Source organism: Esox lucius, chromosome 18, assembly GCF_011004845.1.
Source record: "Esox lucius isolate fEsoLuc1 chromosome 18, fEsoLuc1.pri, whole genome shotgun sequence".
NCBI lineage: Eukaryota > Metazoa > Chordata > Actinopteri > Esociformes > Esocidae > Esox > Esox lucius.
Window position 1 is genome coordinate 7,871,799 of NC_047586.1, and position 16,818 is coordinate 7,888,616.

General features: G+C 48.1%; 1 protein-coding gene across 1 annotated transcript in view; it reads right to left on the reverse strand.

Moving 5' to 3' along the window:
• Nucleotides 1-16,782, reverse strand: part of mdn1 (midasin AAA ATPase 1) — a 42,031-nt gene extending 25,249 nt beyond the window's left edge. The window contains 36 exon segments of the mRNA XM_034287958.1: nucleotides 3,135-3,343; nucleotides 3,512-3,709; nucleotides 3,817-4,077; nucleotides 4,305-4,434; nucleotides 4,565-4,703; nucleotides 4,917-5,047; nucleotides 5,310-5,448; nucleotides 5,604-5,742; nucleotides 6,190-6,324; nucleotides 6,477-6,618; nucleotides 6,700-6,846; nucleotides 7,061-7,269; nucleotides 7,396-7,574; nucleotides 8,147-8,298; nucleotides 8,437-8,544; nucleotides 8,678-8,825; nucleotides 8,939-9,052; nucleotides 9,177-9,273; nucleotides 9,425-9,569; nucleotides 9,679-9,782; nucleotides 10,198-10,412; nucleotides 10,717-10,777; nucleotides 10,869-11,017; nucleotides 11,491-11,603; nucleotides 11,710-11,805; nucleotides 12,132-12,213; nucleotides 13,355-13,548; nucleotides 13,678-13,792; nucleotides 13,886-13,989; nucleotides 14,108-14,239; nucleotides 14,330-14,539; nucleotides 14,899-15,091; nucleotides 15,281-15,388; nucleotides 15,569-15,793; nucleotides 15,948-16,174; nucleotides 16,521-16,782. Coding sequence (XP_034143849.1) covers nucleotides 3,135-3,343; nucleotides 3,512-3,709; nucleotides 3,817-4,077; nucleotides 4,305-4,434; nucleotides 4,565-4,703; nucleotides 4,917-5,047; nucleotides 5,310-5,448; nucleotides 5,604-5,742; nucleotides 6,190-6,324; nucleotides 6,477-6,618; nucleotides 6,700-6,846; nucleotides 7,061-7,269; nucleotides 7,396-7,574; nucleotides 8,147-8,298; nucleotides 8,437-8,544; nucleotides 8,678-8,825; nucleotides 8,939-9,052; nucleotides 9,177-9,273; nucleotides 9,425-9,569; nucleotides 9,679-9,782; nucleotides 10,198-10,412; nucleotides 10,717-10,777; nucleotides 10,869-11,017; nucleotides 11,491-11,603; nucleotides 11,710-11,805; nucleotides 12,132-12,213; nucleotides 13,355-13,548; nucleotides 13,678-13,792; nucleotides 13,886-13,989; nucleotides 14,108-14,239; nucleotides 14,330-14,539; nucleotides 14,899-15,091; nucleotides 15,281-15,388; nucleotides 15,569-15,793; nucleotides 15,948-16,174; nucleotides 16,521-16,616 — 5,346 coding nt within the window. The 5' untranslated portion in view covers nucleotides 16,617-16,782.
• Between the last annotated feature and the right edge of the window lie 36 nt (nucleotides 16,783-16,818).

The window sequence follows — 16,818 nt, forward strand, 5'->3', positions numbered from 1 at the left end:
AATTAACTTTTTTTTATTAACTTCGTTAACGCTATGTTTAACAAGAGGTTTAGCTAGCCTCGCCAACGTTAACCAGGTTATTGGAGATGGTTGCATCCGTGCAGATTTAAACAGACCATGTCATTCATTACAATGATTACATGTAGATAAGATTGCAAATACAATATATATGCGGTTAGCACATCCAATGGAACTGCAACTATCTGGCATTATTAAGTATAACTAGTGAAAGTTGTGAAGTTGTCGATGGAGGGCAATGGAAGGAGACTGTTCAGCATGCCAAACTGGCGTTCCTACGACACGTGAAAACTATCAATATGGCATGATGCTTCATTTTCCCAATACCGGGGTCTGAGGTATTACCGTAATTTCCCGTTTATAAACCGGAGTTTATACAAGCATTTTGAAAACATTTCCAACCACAGCGGTTAATACATGGGCGCGTTTTTATTTTATTTTAAACGCACAAAAGACACGTTCTAAGCAAACTTCGGGATCTATAAAAACCAACTTAACGGGAGAATGTGCGATGATGCACGGATATTTTGACCAATGCGTAGGCAAGCCTACGCACAGAAACTGGACAAATGTGTAACAGACAGTAGCTCGTTAAATCTTTTTAGCTATTAAAATAGACTTTGATCCGGGCTCTGGTCCGTTCGGCTGGACTCCAGCGCTAGTGCCCATGCGTGCACATGTAAATTTCGGCGGAAATGGGCTCGTAAGACAGGAACTACTTCATATGGCAGCTCCCATGTATCTTCGGATGCTATTGGATGCGACAGTGAGCACATTACATTGAAAATGAATCGGCGCCATCTTCGACCCCGTCCCATTGCTAGCTCCAAACAAAAAATGGAAAAGGAGAAGATAAGAAAAACTCGCCGTCCCTTTACTGCTGGTTTTAAATTCAGTGTTATAAAAATAGCCAAATCGAAAGGTAATAGAGCAGCAGGACGTGAGTTTGGAGTTGATGAAAGTATCATCCGGCGATGGCGAGCTAATGAAGAACTACTACAAGCATTACCTCGCAATAAAAAAGCGAATCGAGGCAAGAAATGTCAACATCCCGCAATTGAGCAAGACCTAGTTAAGTGGATCAGGTCCCTCCGTGTGTCCGGACGCGATGTGACAACTATGCAAATACGGATGAAAGCACTGGATCTAGCAAAGTCCCGTGAGGTAAATTCATTCTTAGCATCGCCAAACTGGTGTTTTCGATTCATGCAACGGCATAAATTGAGCATCCCCCTTATGACAACCGTGGGACAGAAGCAGCCCGAAGATTGGGAGGAAAAGATGGTAAGCTTCCGAGGGAACGTCGCCAAGCTAGTTGATAATAAAAGCCTCTCCAGATCAAAGGTTGGGAATATGGATGAAGTCCCGTTAACCTTTGATGCCTCGTCTTACCGAGCAACGACAGAATCAGGGGACACATCTGTGAAAGTGCCGGTAACCACCGGCAATGAAAATAACCGGTTCACAGTCGTTCTGTCATGCCTTGGAGATGGTACAAAGCTTCCACCAATGGTAATATTTCGGCGTGTCACAATGCCAAGAGAGAAACTGCCCAAAGGAATTGTTGTGCAATGCAACAAGAAAGGATGGATGACAGAGGAACTGATGCTTGAGTGGGCTAATAGGGTTTGGCGTGGACGCCCTGGCGCATGTTTTTCCCCTCGTGGTGCATTGATCTTGGACAGCATGTCAGCTCACACCGCACCAGGTGTTAAAGATCATTTTTCAAAGACCCTGAAGACTGATTTGGTAATAATACCCAGTGGGCTTACATGTAAATTGCAACCCCTTGAAGGAGGGGTAAATCACCTGTTCAGAACACAAATTCGTACAGAGTGGGAAAAGTGTATGCAGGAGGGCATCCACTCATTTACCACATCTGGGAAAATGTGCACGGCAACTTTTGCAGATGTTTGCCAGTGGGTGCTGACCGCATGGGGAAAAGTGACTAGAGAGACTATTGTTAACAGTTTTAGGAAGACCGTCTTCTCAGCCAACATTGAAGTTAATGAGTCTGAAGATGACGTAGATTCTGATGACAGCGGTTGTGATCCTGAGGCTCCTGCAATGAGCCTTTTTCACTCCGAGTCGGTGGAATCTGACTTTGATGGGTTTTCAGAATCAGATTTGTAGCCTAATGACTGAAATGAGTGAACTCCTCCGCTTCTTTCACTTTGAGTCAGAGGAATCTGACTTTGATGGGTTTTCAGAATCAGATTTGTAGCCTAATGACTGAAATGAGTGAACTCCTCCGCTTATTTCACTTTGAGTCAGAGGAATCTGACTTTGATGGGTTTTCAGAATCAGATTTGTAGCCTAATGACTGAAATGGGTGATGAACTCCTCCGCTTCTTTCACTTTGAGTCAGAGGAATCTGACTTTGATGGGTTTCAGAATCAGATTTGTAGCCTAAAAACTGAAATGAGTGAACTCCTCCGCTTCTTTCACTTTGAGTCGGAGGAATCTGACTGATGGGATTTCAGAATCAGACTTGTAGTGATCTTTATTAAAACATACTTTAAAATATTGCCTGTAGCTGTGTATCTTTTATATTATCACTCAACGTGCTGCCTAAAACATGATTGTGTACTTAGAATTTATTCTCAAAATTGGACAATATAACACGTATTATGATAGCTAATTAAATATTTTTTGTGAAAAAGAAAATATTTAGCAAATGGGCCATTGCTACATCCTAGTGATTATCATAAGAGCAGGTTGCATGTATAAAAAAACCTACATTTCCCCTCTAAATATATCTTAAGATATTATTCCAATCTTTAATTAGTTAAAATAATCAAAGCTGTGTAGACTAGGGTTTGTACACATGAAAAGCTATAAAATGAATGATGCAATATATATTTATACACATGGTTATAAAAGGGGGAATTGCGGTTAGTTAATTAGCCAGACTAATATCCATGAGCATGTGTGCCAAATGGAATCGATCTGATTTCAACAGAGCACGAGATCTAAGCATGCCCATGTGTCTGACGTGTACCACATTTCTTTACAATAGGAATGAATGTGCTAGACCAGTCGGTGGTGCTTGAAATGGATACATAATATATACTACATTACTGAAACTGTGTGAAAGTTAGGGAACAATTTCTCACAGTTTGCTCTGAGAGGTTGATCCTGACGAGGTGATTCCCGGAGGCCTTAGCCAGGGCTGCCACCAGGCTTGTTTTGCCCACGCCAGGCGAGCCCTCCAGCAGCATGGGTCTCTGCAGCTTCAGGGCCCTCAGGAGCCTCTGGGCATTGACCGCTGTGGTGCCCGCCGCTAAAGCATAGTCAGTCAGGCTCCTGCTCTCACCCTCTGGGCCTGGTCAGAAGAAACGGTCAGGAAAAAGGTCTACAAAAAACGGCAAACACATTTAAAAGATCCGCTCTCATGACAAACAGGACCTAGCGGCAGTACTGACTACGTATCCACCGTGCTCTAGTCTTGGCATGCGTCCTCGTTTTGGATCACAAGTGTCCCCCTCCCCACCTGAAGCGATGTAGAACGGGTCGATGCCAAAGAAGTCCCCCCCCCACTGTGGCTCCCTGGGCAGGCTGGTGTCGTAGACCCGCAGGGCGTCCAGCATCTCCTGGTCCAGCTTGGTGATTTCCCTCAGCTTGGTATGAAGGAAGCTCAGACATGCCCGTCGTGCCACCAGGGCGTTCTCTGAGGCTGACACTGTCGTCCCTGTGACACCACAGGAGGGAGGGACCCGTGTGAACACGTGACGGTGGCGCATTTTCCACATAACCATCAACAACGGTAAGAGTTGGAACCGTGTCCCGGCGTCTGACCTGAGCCAATGCTGTCCACGTAAACCAGGCACGCCGCGTGAATGAAGGCAGTGACCGTGTCCAGGCGGAGGTCCCACTCTGCCTCCTCCTCCTCGCCCTCGTCCCCCATGGTCATGAAGCCGTCCGCGTCACGCTCGCACACCAGGTTGAGGAAGTTGACCCAGGACAGGATGTCCCGGACGCTGACGACACAGCGCCGCCCAAAGTCCTGGTTGGTCAGCCAGTCGATGAAGTCTAGCATGAGCTCGGCAATGTCTCCCCCTGGGTTGGGTTGTTCAAACGTCACGATAAGAAATGGAGAAAACACTGAAGTAAAACGGATATTCACAGTACCTGTATCAAATAACACATCTGAAGAATATCATAAAGAAACGGCTAACTTTACAGTCAGTTTATCTAAAATAAGAGGATTAAAGCGGACTATTGTAGCGACCAAATGATCGGCCGGGAGATGTATTTTGTTCTCGGTATGTGAAGGAGGGCTGTACCTTGGTGGTCGTTATCGTCCAATGACAGCCCAGCCCTCAGGTTGTGCTGGATGATCTGCACCATGTCACTGCGGCTGTTGGTCTGGGGGCACCAGATCTCTGTGAACCTGTTCCTCAGGGCAGGGGAGAGCTAGGGGGACACACAGGAACACACTGATCAACTCCAGAAACAGGAAATAACCTTTTGGTTCATGTTTCCTACGCCACCCTGCCCCCCCTGCTAGGTTGAATCCCCAGTAGATCATCATTGTGGCATTTACCTCCTTCTTGCCAAAGTCTCCTCCAGGGTTCATGGTGGCTACCAAGCGGAAGTTTTGCACTGCTGTGATCAGCTCCACTTCGTCTTCATCTCCACTACCTTTCTCTGCCAGCACCAGAGACTTCTCTGTCTCTAGGACACTGAAAAAACCAGAGACAGTCGAGGATATTTAATGAATCGCTTATCTGTAACAATGTGTGGAAGTGGTTCTATTCCCAAATCCACTCTGGCACTGGGCAGTATAGTGCAGCAATTCTGAACGGTTTGCTGGTGGAGGTATTGGAACAAAGTCTGTGTGTCTGTGTGTGAGTGTGAGAGAGAGAGAGAGAGAGACAGTCTGTGTGTACACATACCTGTTGAGTCTCTCCAGCACAGAGTCATCAGCCAGGGAGATCTCATCCATAAGGAATACCCCTCCCTCCTTCATGGCCTGGACCAGGGGCCCGTCATGCCACTCAAACAACCGGCCGTCCTCAGCATCTGCCTGTACCGAGACACAATCACAGGGAGGTCAGTGGGGCTGGAGATCTGATGCAATATCTGCACTGAAGGCATTATTAACTGTTGGCATGTAGTTATACTTTATAGCATTTTACTTTAAATATTTTCAGGCTCATGAAGGGTTTATAAAGGCTTCATTAATGTATGTAGAGGTACCAGTCAAAGGTTTGGACGCATTTACCCATTCACTTGATGTCCTACCTTTTGACTGATATTGTATAATCGGTTAAAGGTGTGGTGTCTACCTGGTGTGTCCCAGTGTGTCTGACGGGACGCAGACCACCCAGGAAGTCCGACGTCTCCATGTGCAGGTGACAGTTAAGGGAGAAGAACTTCTGTCCGGCGAGTGCAGCAAACAGCTGGCATATGGTGGTCTTCCCACACCTGGGGGAGGAGGATTCCTGTTCTAAATGATCTGGACTTCTGTAGGTTTAGTCTAACACGGCATTCATAGCTGCATCAGGAGAAGTATGCCAGGTTGGGGGGGGGGGGGTGCGTGCATGGAGATTTACACAATCCAGAACCTTTATGATTCCTACCCAGTGTCTCCAACCAACAGAACCGACTCCCCGAAACGCAGGGCCCGTCCCACCAGCACCGCCAGTCTCCTCATTCCCTGCGTCCACACCACGTGGCGGAACTCTTCAGGCACGCCGGCAATGCTGTCCACAAACGGACCTGCCAATCACAATCATAACCCAGATGAATTCTTCTGACACACCCACCCATAGAAATGCCTTCATGAAAACCATCAGCAGATAGGATTGGTTACGCAAATGGAGATGGGGTTATTCCAGTCGAATAGGAAAATCCATCCTCATCACACTCAATATGAATGTTCACCCACAACTGACCCTAAATGTTTTAAATCCGTTATGTTTGTGCAGCCAAAGGTTATCTCACGTTAACTCATTTTCTGTGTATTTATTAGAGACACTGTTAACCATTCTCCATAACACCACTTTCCGCACTTCAAAAATGTATAGTTGAAGTTTAGAGCCTTGTGTTTTTGACACACTGACTCCAATTTCAATTGACTGTAAGCAAGCAGGCTCGTGTTGTGGGTTTGTGTCAAGGGGGAACGTTTGTGTGAATGTGTGTGCCTTGTCATGCTCTACTACTCACTAAACTGTGTCGTGAGTTGCTGTTCTGAGAACAGGGTGTCAGAGTTCACGACCCTCTTGAAGTGTTTCTCCAGGATGGACTGGATGGTCGCAACCTCCTCTGGCTTCCTGACACGCCCAGCCAGCAACATGAACCCTGAGACAGGCAGACAATCAAGTTAAAAATACAGCAGACACATATCAACACTACCTCAAAAAAAAATAAAAAATAATAATGACAGTGAAAGAACAGACAAAAACAAATATGAAGAAAGTGGTGAAGGCTGCCGGTATCCAGCAACATCTCACCGTCATCAGCCAAATGCTGCAGCCAATCACGGGAGGCATTGGTCTGCTCTTCCAGACGATACCGGTCGGCCCAGCGGAACAGATCTCTTAGAGTGATGAAGCCATGTTTTCCAGCAAACACTGTAGATCCCCTGCGAAGAGACTAGACACACACACACACACAAACATTAAATGACTGCCAAAGACCTGGCAAATGAAAGCAGGTTCATTAGGACCCACGGACCTGGAGATCCTGCATGACTTTGACCAGCTTGGAGCAGTAGGACGGAGGCAGGCTGCATCGCTGGTGGAGGATGGTCTCTAGTTCGTCGCTGGGCAACTCGTCAAAGTGAAGTTCTACAAAACGATTCCTGAACGCCCTAGACAGCACCTGAGGGAATTAACGTTGACATTCCAGGCAATGCAATGTTAGAGCTCATCTATTAAAACAACAAGCGACACCATGAAGGAAATGAAGGAATCACATTGTAACGGAGGGTATAACAAAATGACTCGTGTGTTTGTTCTCTTGCAGGATTTATAGTTAAGAAACAACCAAACCACACTGTCCCAGTTAATCCCGATATCCCAGTATTGGCACATACCTTTCTGCCTCCGTAGAGACCAGGGGGATTCTGGGTAGCGAACAACATGAATCTCGGGTGGGCTTTGACCACTTCCTGAGTCTCTGCCACAAACAGCTCCCTGTTGTCATCCAGCAGTCTGTTGAGAGCCTCCAACACATCAGTGGGAGCCAAATTCAACTCATCTAGAATGATCCAGTAGCCTTTCCTCATGGCGTCAATCAGGACACCTGAAGGGGAGGCGTGCACACACACACACACACACACACAAAGCAACAACACCAAGCCATTACGACGACCATAATCAACAGTCTGCGCGAGACACCGCACGGCCACAGTATGGAACTAAAACACACCCTCTTTGAAGGCCAGCTTGCCCCTGCCGTCGGAGGAGTAGCAGCCGATGTACTCCTGGATGTCCGTGTGCTCGTGGTTGTTGATCCTCACACACTGGTTTCCTGTGGCAGCCGCCATCCACCTGATCAGGCTGGTCTTCCCCACGGACGTCTCTCCCTGGATGAGCACCGGGTGGCTCCTGGAGAACCAATACGCAAACAGAATTTGGGTTAGCGTGCCTTTCTAGACACGTTTCGGGGCGTGGAAAAGCGGAAGAAGACCCTATCGATTTTCTCGTCCCAGAGCGTAGAGGTCGCGTCCCAATAGGGACTCGGTTAAGTCTGGACTGAATTAACCTCAGTGATGGGTGGAGAAAACAATCGTGCACTTGGGTTGGGGACGAGTGACCCGTGGAGAGGTCAGGGGCGCGCTCCCCCACCACCACGATGACAGTAGCAGGGACGAGTGAAGCCAATGTTAATGGCAGTACTAATATTATATATTTTATCCAAAACAAACAATGTGGTATGTTTCCCTTTAAGGAAACACCATCCTTCACTTGTGTCTTGTCCTTCTGCCTTGCATGAAGAATAGTAAAAATAACGAAGGAGAGTGACCGTCCACAATGAGAGAAAAAAAAAAAGAACTGAATCGACCGTGACTACAAGAACTAGTCCGTGTGTGTGATGGGGCGCCATGGGTACTGATCAGGTGGACTGACGGGAGACGTGGGAGAGCAGAAGTGGGGTGGGACGAGGTCGGTTGACCTACCCAGCGGACACCACCCTGGCGAGGTCACGCAGGTTGAGCCTGACAGAGCTGGTGAGGATGTAGCTGGGGTCCAGAGCGGGCTCCATCTCTCCCTGTGACACCCAGTAACCTTCCATCTGAACACAGGTCCGGCCCGTGGGTTCTGGGATGGGCTGTGGGGAGACAACAGGGACTTGAGCTACCGGGGAATTTATCACTGGAGAATTATTAGGCTAATCTACCACACTAATCTATCCCCGTTAATAGAAAAGTGGAAATGGTGAGGCCACGTTCACGGTCTGCTGTGTTACCTGCTTAAGACACTTTGCGTTTCCTCCCAGGATGTGTTGACACACCAGTTTCTGGACCATGGGATGGGAGCTGCGGTCCAGCTGGGTTAGGAAGCTCAGACAGAAGCCCTGTGGAAAGACACCAGAATCCGATCACCTCCGAACCTGCGGTCCCATCTAATCCATTAAAACGCCAAGGACATCAGTGTGGGGGTGTGTATGTCCGGGGGGGTGGAGCTTCTGCGGTGGGCGTCTGGCCTACCTCATAGAGCGAGCGCTGGACACTGTAGCAGGGGTTGGCAGCCACGTACTTCAGCGCCCGGCAGAGGGTACGGAGGCTGTAGTGCGGGTGGTGTCCCGTCCCGTCCACCAGTTTGGAGGTAGCCTCCTTACGCACCGCCAGGTAGAAGCTGAAGCAACAATAACCAGAAAAATCGATTTCATCAGTGTGACATTCAGCGGGACACTATGGAAGCTTGAGCAAAGAAGGGCACCAAAGAGTTTTGTGTTTCCGACCCCTGACCTTATAATCCCGCTGATCACATTTTTATTGGGGTTCAGGCCTTTCAGGTAGTCAGAGACCAGGATGCGCAGGTCTCCTTCATTCTCCAGCTCCTCCACATACAGCTCTGTGAACCTGGAAGACAGCATGAGATCCTGAACAGCCGGTCGGGTTGCCAGATGTGTAACAGCCGGTAGGTTTAGCAACGCACGCAAGAGTTAGACATTTCAGCCAAACACCAAGCAGCCTATCTGATCACCTGTTCCTGATGCCCAGCGGCAGATTCCTCTTCCCCACATCAGTCGCTGGGTTCATGCAGGCAAAGAGACGGAAGTCGGAATGGCGAACCAGGGGCTCTGTGCACAAAGATTCAAAAACAATTCATAACTTAACATCCAAAGCCATGACATTATTATTACCAGGTAATTAATGACACCTAAAGCAACGAAGGATCAGAGTGGTGTATGGTGAGGAGAAACACGTGACGGCACGCGCTGTGAACCTCACCAGTGTCTCCACGGTCCAGGAGCACCAGGGAGCCGGCGGTGCCCTCCAGGAGGCCACTCAGGCACTCCAGCGTCTCCGGTGCAGCCAGGTTCATCTCATCCAGCAGTATCCATTCTCCCTTCTTCACCGCCTGAGCCAGCGTCCCCTGGTGAGGAGAGACACGATTTACAATCACAAAGCGCGCGTGTGCGTTTATGTGTGTGTGTATGACACTGTGTGTAAAAGCACACTGCATGCTTGAGAGAGGCCCTTACCTCCACAAAGGCAAAGACCAGCGCCGTCTCACAGGCTCTGATTTGCTGCTGGGTCTGAGCCAGTCTCCCGGCCAGTGCCTCCCACTGGTCCTGGAGCAAGGCAGCTGGGGAAACCAAGACACACAAGTCCTCACTGAGAACCGCCAGCAAGAAACACTCACATCCACGTCACAGGGGTAGAGCCTCTGGTCAACAGCAGTGTCATTTTCAGGGGATACAGGGCTTTTTAGGAAGCAGCCAGCGTCAATACAGTGGGGACAGTACCTTTTACAATACAGTGGGGACTGTACCATTAACAATACAGTGGGGAGTGTACCATTAACAATACAGTGGGGAGTGTACCATTTACAATACAGTGGGGACCGTACCATTTACAATACAGTGGGGACCGTACCATTTACAATACAGTGGGGACCGTACCATTTACAATACAGTGGGGACCGTACCATTTACAATACAGTGGGGACCGTACCATTTACAATACAGTGGGGACGGAACCATTTCCACTTTTATTCATACCATTGCTTTTCTCCTGCAGCTCGGACTTGCCAAGTGCTGACTTGCACACATGGTCCATGAGCTTGAGCAGGTCCTGCCAGCGCTTTCCCCGGAAGCAGGTCTGCACGTGACCCAGGAAGGTCAGGTTCTGCTTGCGCGAGTACGTCTGGGAGAACAGGTCCTCGAAGGCCTCACGCAGGGGCAGCAGGATCAGCTTGTGGTCAACCGGTTTATACCTGAAGACCCAAGAAGCAAATATTTTCCTCAGTGACCGATGTCAATCAATCACATTTATAAAGCCCTTTTTACATCGGCAGTCGTCCCAAAGTGCTCTTACAAAACAACCAGCCTGAAACACCAAAGAGCTAGCAACAATAACATTGAAGCACAGCTGCTAGGAAAACCCCCTTTAGAGGGGACGAAATTTAGGAAGGAACCTAGAGAGGAACCCCGGCTCTGGAACTGATACAGGCCAGGACCCTGCTCCCAGTGTGAACACGCTGGAACAGGCTAAAGGCCACACAAGAGAAGACCACTCACCCTCCTAGAAGGTCAGCCGTATCACTCTGCTGGTTCATGTTGACCACCCGTAACCGGTGTCCTGGAAGGAGAGGGGAACAAAGGGGTTGGGTTGGGGGCTCCCATTGTACCGTGTTATGTGAGAGGCTCTCTCTAGCAGACGGTTGTCTCACCGGTCAGTCCTGCCAGGTATTGTACAGTGGATGTCTTGCCCGTTCCGGTCTCCCCAACCAGGAGGATGGGCTCCCCCTTGGTGACACACACCGCTAGCTGTTCCAGAAGCACAGCAGAGGGACGCGTGGCAGCGAATGTCTGCTTCTCGCTGTGCATATGGGTAGGACAAACACTTTAGCTGAAACTCGATCAACTCGCAATAAGCAACTGCTTCAATCCAGTTAAAAATATGTAGTAATACAAAAACCCTCAGAAAGTCCCCCAACGGCAGGTTAGGTTTTAGGAAAAAGGGACATTACAAATAATAGGTCAGAACGGAAGAATCAATATGTTGTTTTTATTTTAGTTAAGCGAAATGGAATATTTGCAGGTTTTTTCAGTGTTTAGTAAGGGATCAATTCAATGTTTATTCAATCAACCAGCAGGGTGCCTATTTTGTCTCCTCCCCAGGCTGGGGAGGCGTTTGGTCTGGCAGCCACACTGCCATCAATATTGTGTAAACAGAGGTTAGACACGGACGGGCAGGGCTGATTCGGTACGTTCCGTAACTGCCAGCCAGAAAGCTACCTCAGTGACTTCAACACTGGGTGCCAGCACAAAAAAAAAAAAAGAGTGACTTACTTGCAGATTCGGACCACCTCATTCTGCTTTCGTTCCAGAGTGGCTCTGCCCACCGAGGCCTCCAGGTCCGTCACCGAGATGCCAGGCTGGTACATCTGGCAGAAATGCGCGGCCTAAGAAGGCACACCCACATGTCAAGAACCGCCCAGTTTCAAAGAAGGGCACTGTTTAGGCAATAGCATGCCAGGCAGAGGTCTTTCCCGGTGGTACTGCTCCTACCTTTTCCTTGGAGAGGTTCAGTTTGCTCCCGATGACCTCCGCCATGCGCAGCCTGCTCTCGGGTCGGGACACCATGGCCGTGAAGCAATCTAGGGCCTTAAATGGGGAAAGAAAAAGAAACGGTACAGTGAAACTGTCCTGATCAGTGGCCAGTTCTGGATTACAATGCTATTACCTAGAAAGGAAAAAAAAAAAAAAAAAAGGGTTACACATCGAGCGCCACCGCAGCTACAGGATTTTCCATCCAAAGATAGAAGGGGTTACGACCTCATGCGATCCCTAACCTCCCGAGTTCTAAGTAGCCATTCAGAGTTCATAATGATTAGTGAGGATTTCTGATTCCTGCCAGTTGAAGCTGGAACATGTAATCAGTAACCTGTACATGGCAGAGGGTGATGACAATGAAATGGCCGCCCGCTCACCTCCAGGAAGACACGTTGGGCAGTGGCAGCCGAGCTCCCGTCAAAGTTACTGCTGATCCTCTCGCACCATTTCAGCAGGTCCCTGTAAAGAACAGAGGACAGATGAATATGGTAAATATCGTACAGATTGGGTACCAGGCTAGATACAGATCTAGAAGCAGACCTTGTACAATCAGGCTAGATGGAGACAGTATTGCGAGACTTGGCTACAGGCAAAAATCTATGGACAGCATTGTTACATTTACACTATCCAATTTAGAGAAGAAGCTATAACATTATTATGATTGTCATTTATTACATGTGTAAATGATTTATGTATAGCAGTGTTTGCCTCACTAGTATCTCAGTGGACCAGAAGCATCCAGGCGTTAGCTTGTCTATTTGTCCCAGTAACATGTTTGGTGTCATTACTACAAAGTCTTCCGTGTTAGTGGACTGTCTTTACGCACTCATTTTCTCTAATACACTTACAAATGTCTGGATATGAATTTCATTGAATTAGCAATAGGGCTGTATGGTTGCTTTTGTTGTTGTTCTTTCATATAAGGTCCAATGAACACTTCCTAGGGAGGTCTCCTATTCAGCGAGTTCAGCAGGCCAGGCGGTCAACCCAAATTAAATGCACAGTCACCCTGCCCATTGATTAGATCCATGCAGCAGCTGTACCATATTGAAGTGGCCGACATTGGCCACGTAAAAACCAACATGTCAAATATAGATTTAACCCCAGGAACCTCACTCTCACAATCACACAAACGGGTATATAGTATCCCATCATCACAATGCGTTAACAACCAGTGGTCTCGACCAATGAGGAGGTCAGGTTTATCTAACAAGGGCTGTCCTGGTGTGACATCTGACCTCTATAGAAGGCCGGTCCAATCAATGGGTCATGGAGAGCCCGGTGAAAAGCTAATTACAGTCCTGAGGGCTGGTTGATCATCTCATCTCCCAGTGAACCAGTGCAGATGCCAACATAAACCCCACCACCCTGCTCTGGTGGAATGGATAGGGCCATTTCGGCCTCTACCTGGGGTGTGACCGTCAACTGGGAGCTCACGGACAGATGACAGCACAGAACGTACTGGCTGTGTCATCGTTCAGGGAACTTTTTGTAATAAAAAAAAAAGTGTATAGACCACGACGATGGGGGTCTCATGGGTTAGTGTTGTTCGTTTTGATTGATGAGATTCACAGCAGCAAACGTAAGAGCACGCCGTTACCTCAGCGACAGTGCCCTCCCCTCCAGGGACGAGGTCTTGTCCTCCGGCCTGTGATGGGACACCTCTGGGGCTTGTGAAGCGTCCGTGTGGCCCGAGGCCACCGGATCGGCGTGTCGCTCTCCCGTCAGCTGGCAGTAGATGTCCAGGAGACGCTCCGCCACCACCGCCAGGTTAGGGTACCGGTTCACCAGCACCTGTGCAAGCAATGAACCATGAAACACACCAGAGGATTATGGGTACTGTAGGACGCTCATGCCACAAAACGGCACTTGAAACGGAGGACGCAACGGTCAAATACAGAAATGGATGCTCTGTCAGCTCACCTTCTTCAGTTCGTCACGTGTCATGTTACCCATTTGCAGTTTGGTCCAGTACTTGTCCAGTAGAGTGGCGTGGGTGTTCTGTGGTCTATACCAACCCCCTGCACTGTGGAACATCCTACAGACATAGGCCAACAGCAGTTATTATTCTGTGTTAAATAGAGCAGGACATTTTGAAGGGCACGTATATACACAATCTAATCCCACTCACCTTCTAGTGGCAAAGAATTGAAAGCCAGGGGCAACTTCAATGCAGTCCTCCCGTCCTGGGATCATTAGCTTTTTATTCTCCATCAGGGGAAGAAGGACAGATATCTGCAAGGCAAAACTCACATGGTGGAATACTGCGAAGACCACACCTTGTAGGATGTAGCTACATGCAAAGGTCCCTTCACGCAATTCCATGGCTGATTCAGATGTGCAAAATACCCACCACATCCAGAGGAGCGTGGTCTATGTCCTCCAATAGGATCCAACGGCCTTTGGAGACAGCTTGAGTCAGAGTGCCCGGCTGCCACACAAACTTGCCAGGGACATCAGTACAGCGATACATCCCAAGTAACATCTGCAACAAGCCAGTAAAGACATGAGATTAAAAAAAAACAATATGCAACCAACTCCATTCTTAAGTCTACATCGTGGTAACCGCCCTTACCTTGCTGTCCGTTTGATCCCCAAGTTGGACTTTGAGAATCTCTGGCGTTTTGGTATGTCCCGTCGCAGCGGCCAAGAATTCCACCAGGGCTGTTTTGCCGCATCCAATAGGCCCTTCCAAAAGAACAGCCTTCTGGGATGCCACGGCCATGGCTAGTCTCCGTAGGTTGCGACAGGTTGAGTCCACTAGCACCAGATCCTTAAGGTTGTCCTAGAGTTGGTAAGAGAACAAACATAATCCCATCTATCCAATTAACACCACTGAGCTCTTTGAACCACGTAGTCCATCCCCTTTAAGAACAAACATAATCCCATCTATCCAATCAACACCACTGAGCTCTTTGAACCACGTAGTCCATCCCCTTTAAGAACAAACATAATCCCATCTATCCAATGAACACCACTGAGCTCTTTGAATCACATAGTCCATCCCCTTTAAGAACAAGGAAAGTCCACATCTGAACATAAGGACTGCATGCAGGTCCGTTTCAGCTCTCACGCCAATTCCTTGCGAATGACACCAGGGAAAAGCAAAAGCAAAAGCACAAACTGATCCGGAAGCAGACTTACCTGCTCCGTGTGTTTAGCTGTGATCTTTGGCAACACCACGCCACACACAGCCACCACGGTCCGAGACAGGTCCTCTGACACCACCTGGCCCCGGGTGAACTTATTCCCCTTCTCCTGGCGCCACATCACAGTGCCCTGGTTAGCAAGTGCCAGGGCCTTCTCCACCTCCATCTGCTGAGTTTCCTCCAGTGACCTATGGTTATCAGACAAATCAAGGACACGGCCTGAAAATTGCATATACACATGCCACCTGGTAAAGACGCGCACGTTCATATTTGAGCTTGTAATGTGCGAGTTGGTGATAACATGCAAAGGGATATATATTTGAGTGTCCTCCATTCATAAGCAGCATTCAAAATCAGTTCCATGGAAATGCACATACTTTATCTTCATGTGCAGAATCTCCTCACTGGACAGCACCTTCCTCAAAAATATGGTTTTCTGATTGTCCGTCATGCGAGAAACCAGGGCCAGACACTGAGCTGTGTATCTAAATTGTAAAGAATCCAGAAGAAAACTAAACATCTCCACTTCATACACCAATACAGACAGTTATAAAAGTGCTAACATGTTCCTGCAGTGGGAGCAGGTAAACGAGTGCCAATGCTAGCCTGTCACTGGCTCCGAGTGCATAGACACTGCGGACACTTTGGACAACACAGACACGCACCCTCGAACCATGACGTCACTGGTGAGTAGCTGGGACACGCAAGCACTCCAGTCCCAGAGGACTCGGAACTTGGCACAGTCACTCTGGAGGAAGCGGAGAGTGGCACCCATCAGGTCCCGCAGTTTCATCCTTCTGGGGCCATACTGAACGGAGGACGACTCTTCGCTGGTGAAGAAGAGCCTCTGGAACACCGGAGGGGCATCGTTGAAGTACCTCGCAGCAAACCTGATAGCGAGAGAAGTGACCTTTGAAGTGGGCCAGCGCTGCTGGGGGGGGGGGCAGGGGTATTATCTACAGTGTTTTGGAGCTGTCGCTTCCCAGACTACCAGCTCCAAAACACAAATCCTGTCAAAGTGGAGAAGAAAATTATAATACGTACGCATGCGCATCAGGACTGACGCCAAGGAGTTTGCTGAGCGCTACACACAGACGCTCATGGAGATCATGGTTGATCCGGCCATCGGCCTTGATCCTCTCTGCATTCCTCTCCAGCAGGTCCAGGATCAGGGGTCGGAGGTGACGGGCGAGCAACAGTGTGTAGTCTTTTTCCAACAGCAATCGAGCCAAACAAGTCAGGATACTCTGTCTGTCCTGCTGGCTCCATATCTACGGATGGACAGTTCAGATAAAAGTCTAGATTGGCATTTTAACTCATTGTGACTTGCCAGGTGATGGTAGGCAAGCATGAACTAGGTCTATATTTTCCAATCTCAAGAGACCCCCGTCACTGTAATGTAAAGTGCATCCTGTGAAAACTCAGTTGTTATTAGGTTTACATTTAGTAAAATGGTGCAATTTCTTGTATTGTAAAAATACATACTGTACATGCATATTGAAGAGGGTGAAATATGCACGTGTCCAGAAAGGGTGCATTTCCTGTCAATAGGTTGAAACAGACATTTTGCAGACATTATATATTACTTACACCACGTCAATTAGAATGATATCTTACCTGTTTTGCTAAATATTTGCTGAGTTCGTTGTGACTTTTGTCAATATGTCTGGATATGGTACCCAGTGATGTCAAGCTCAATTCTAAATTTTCCATCGTACCATTTATCGTTTATATAAGAGAATTCTACAACAAAATTTCTGTAACTGAATAAAGACTGTACTATGATGTTATATTCTTCGTTGACCAAATCGTGAGGTACATCACTTGCTTGTCTGTCTAGGTTGTATCACAACACAGCAAGCACGTTCCCGTCACTGTTAAAATCCAGTCCACATGTGAGTAAATGAGAAACACT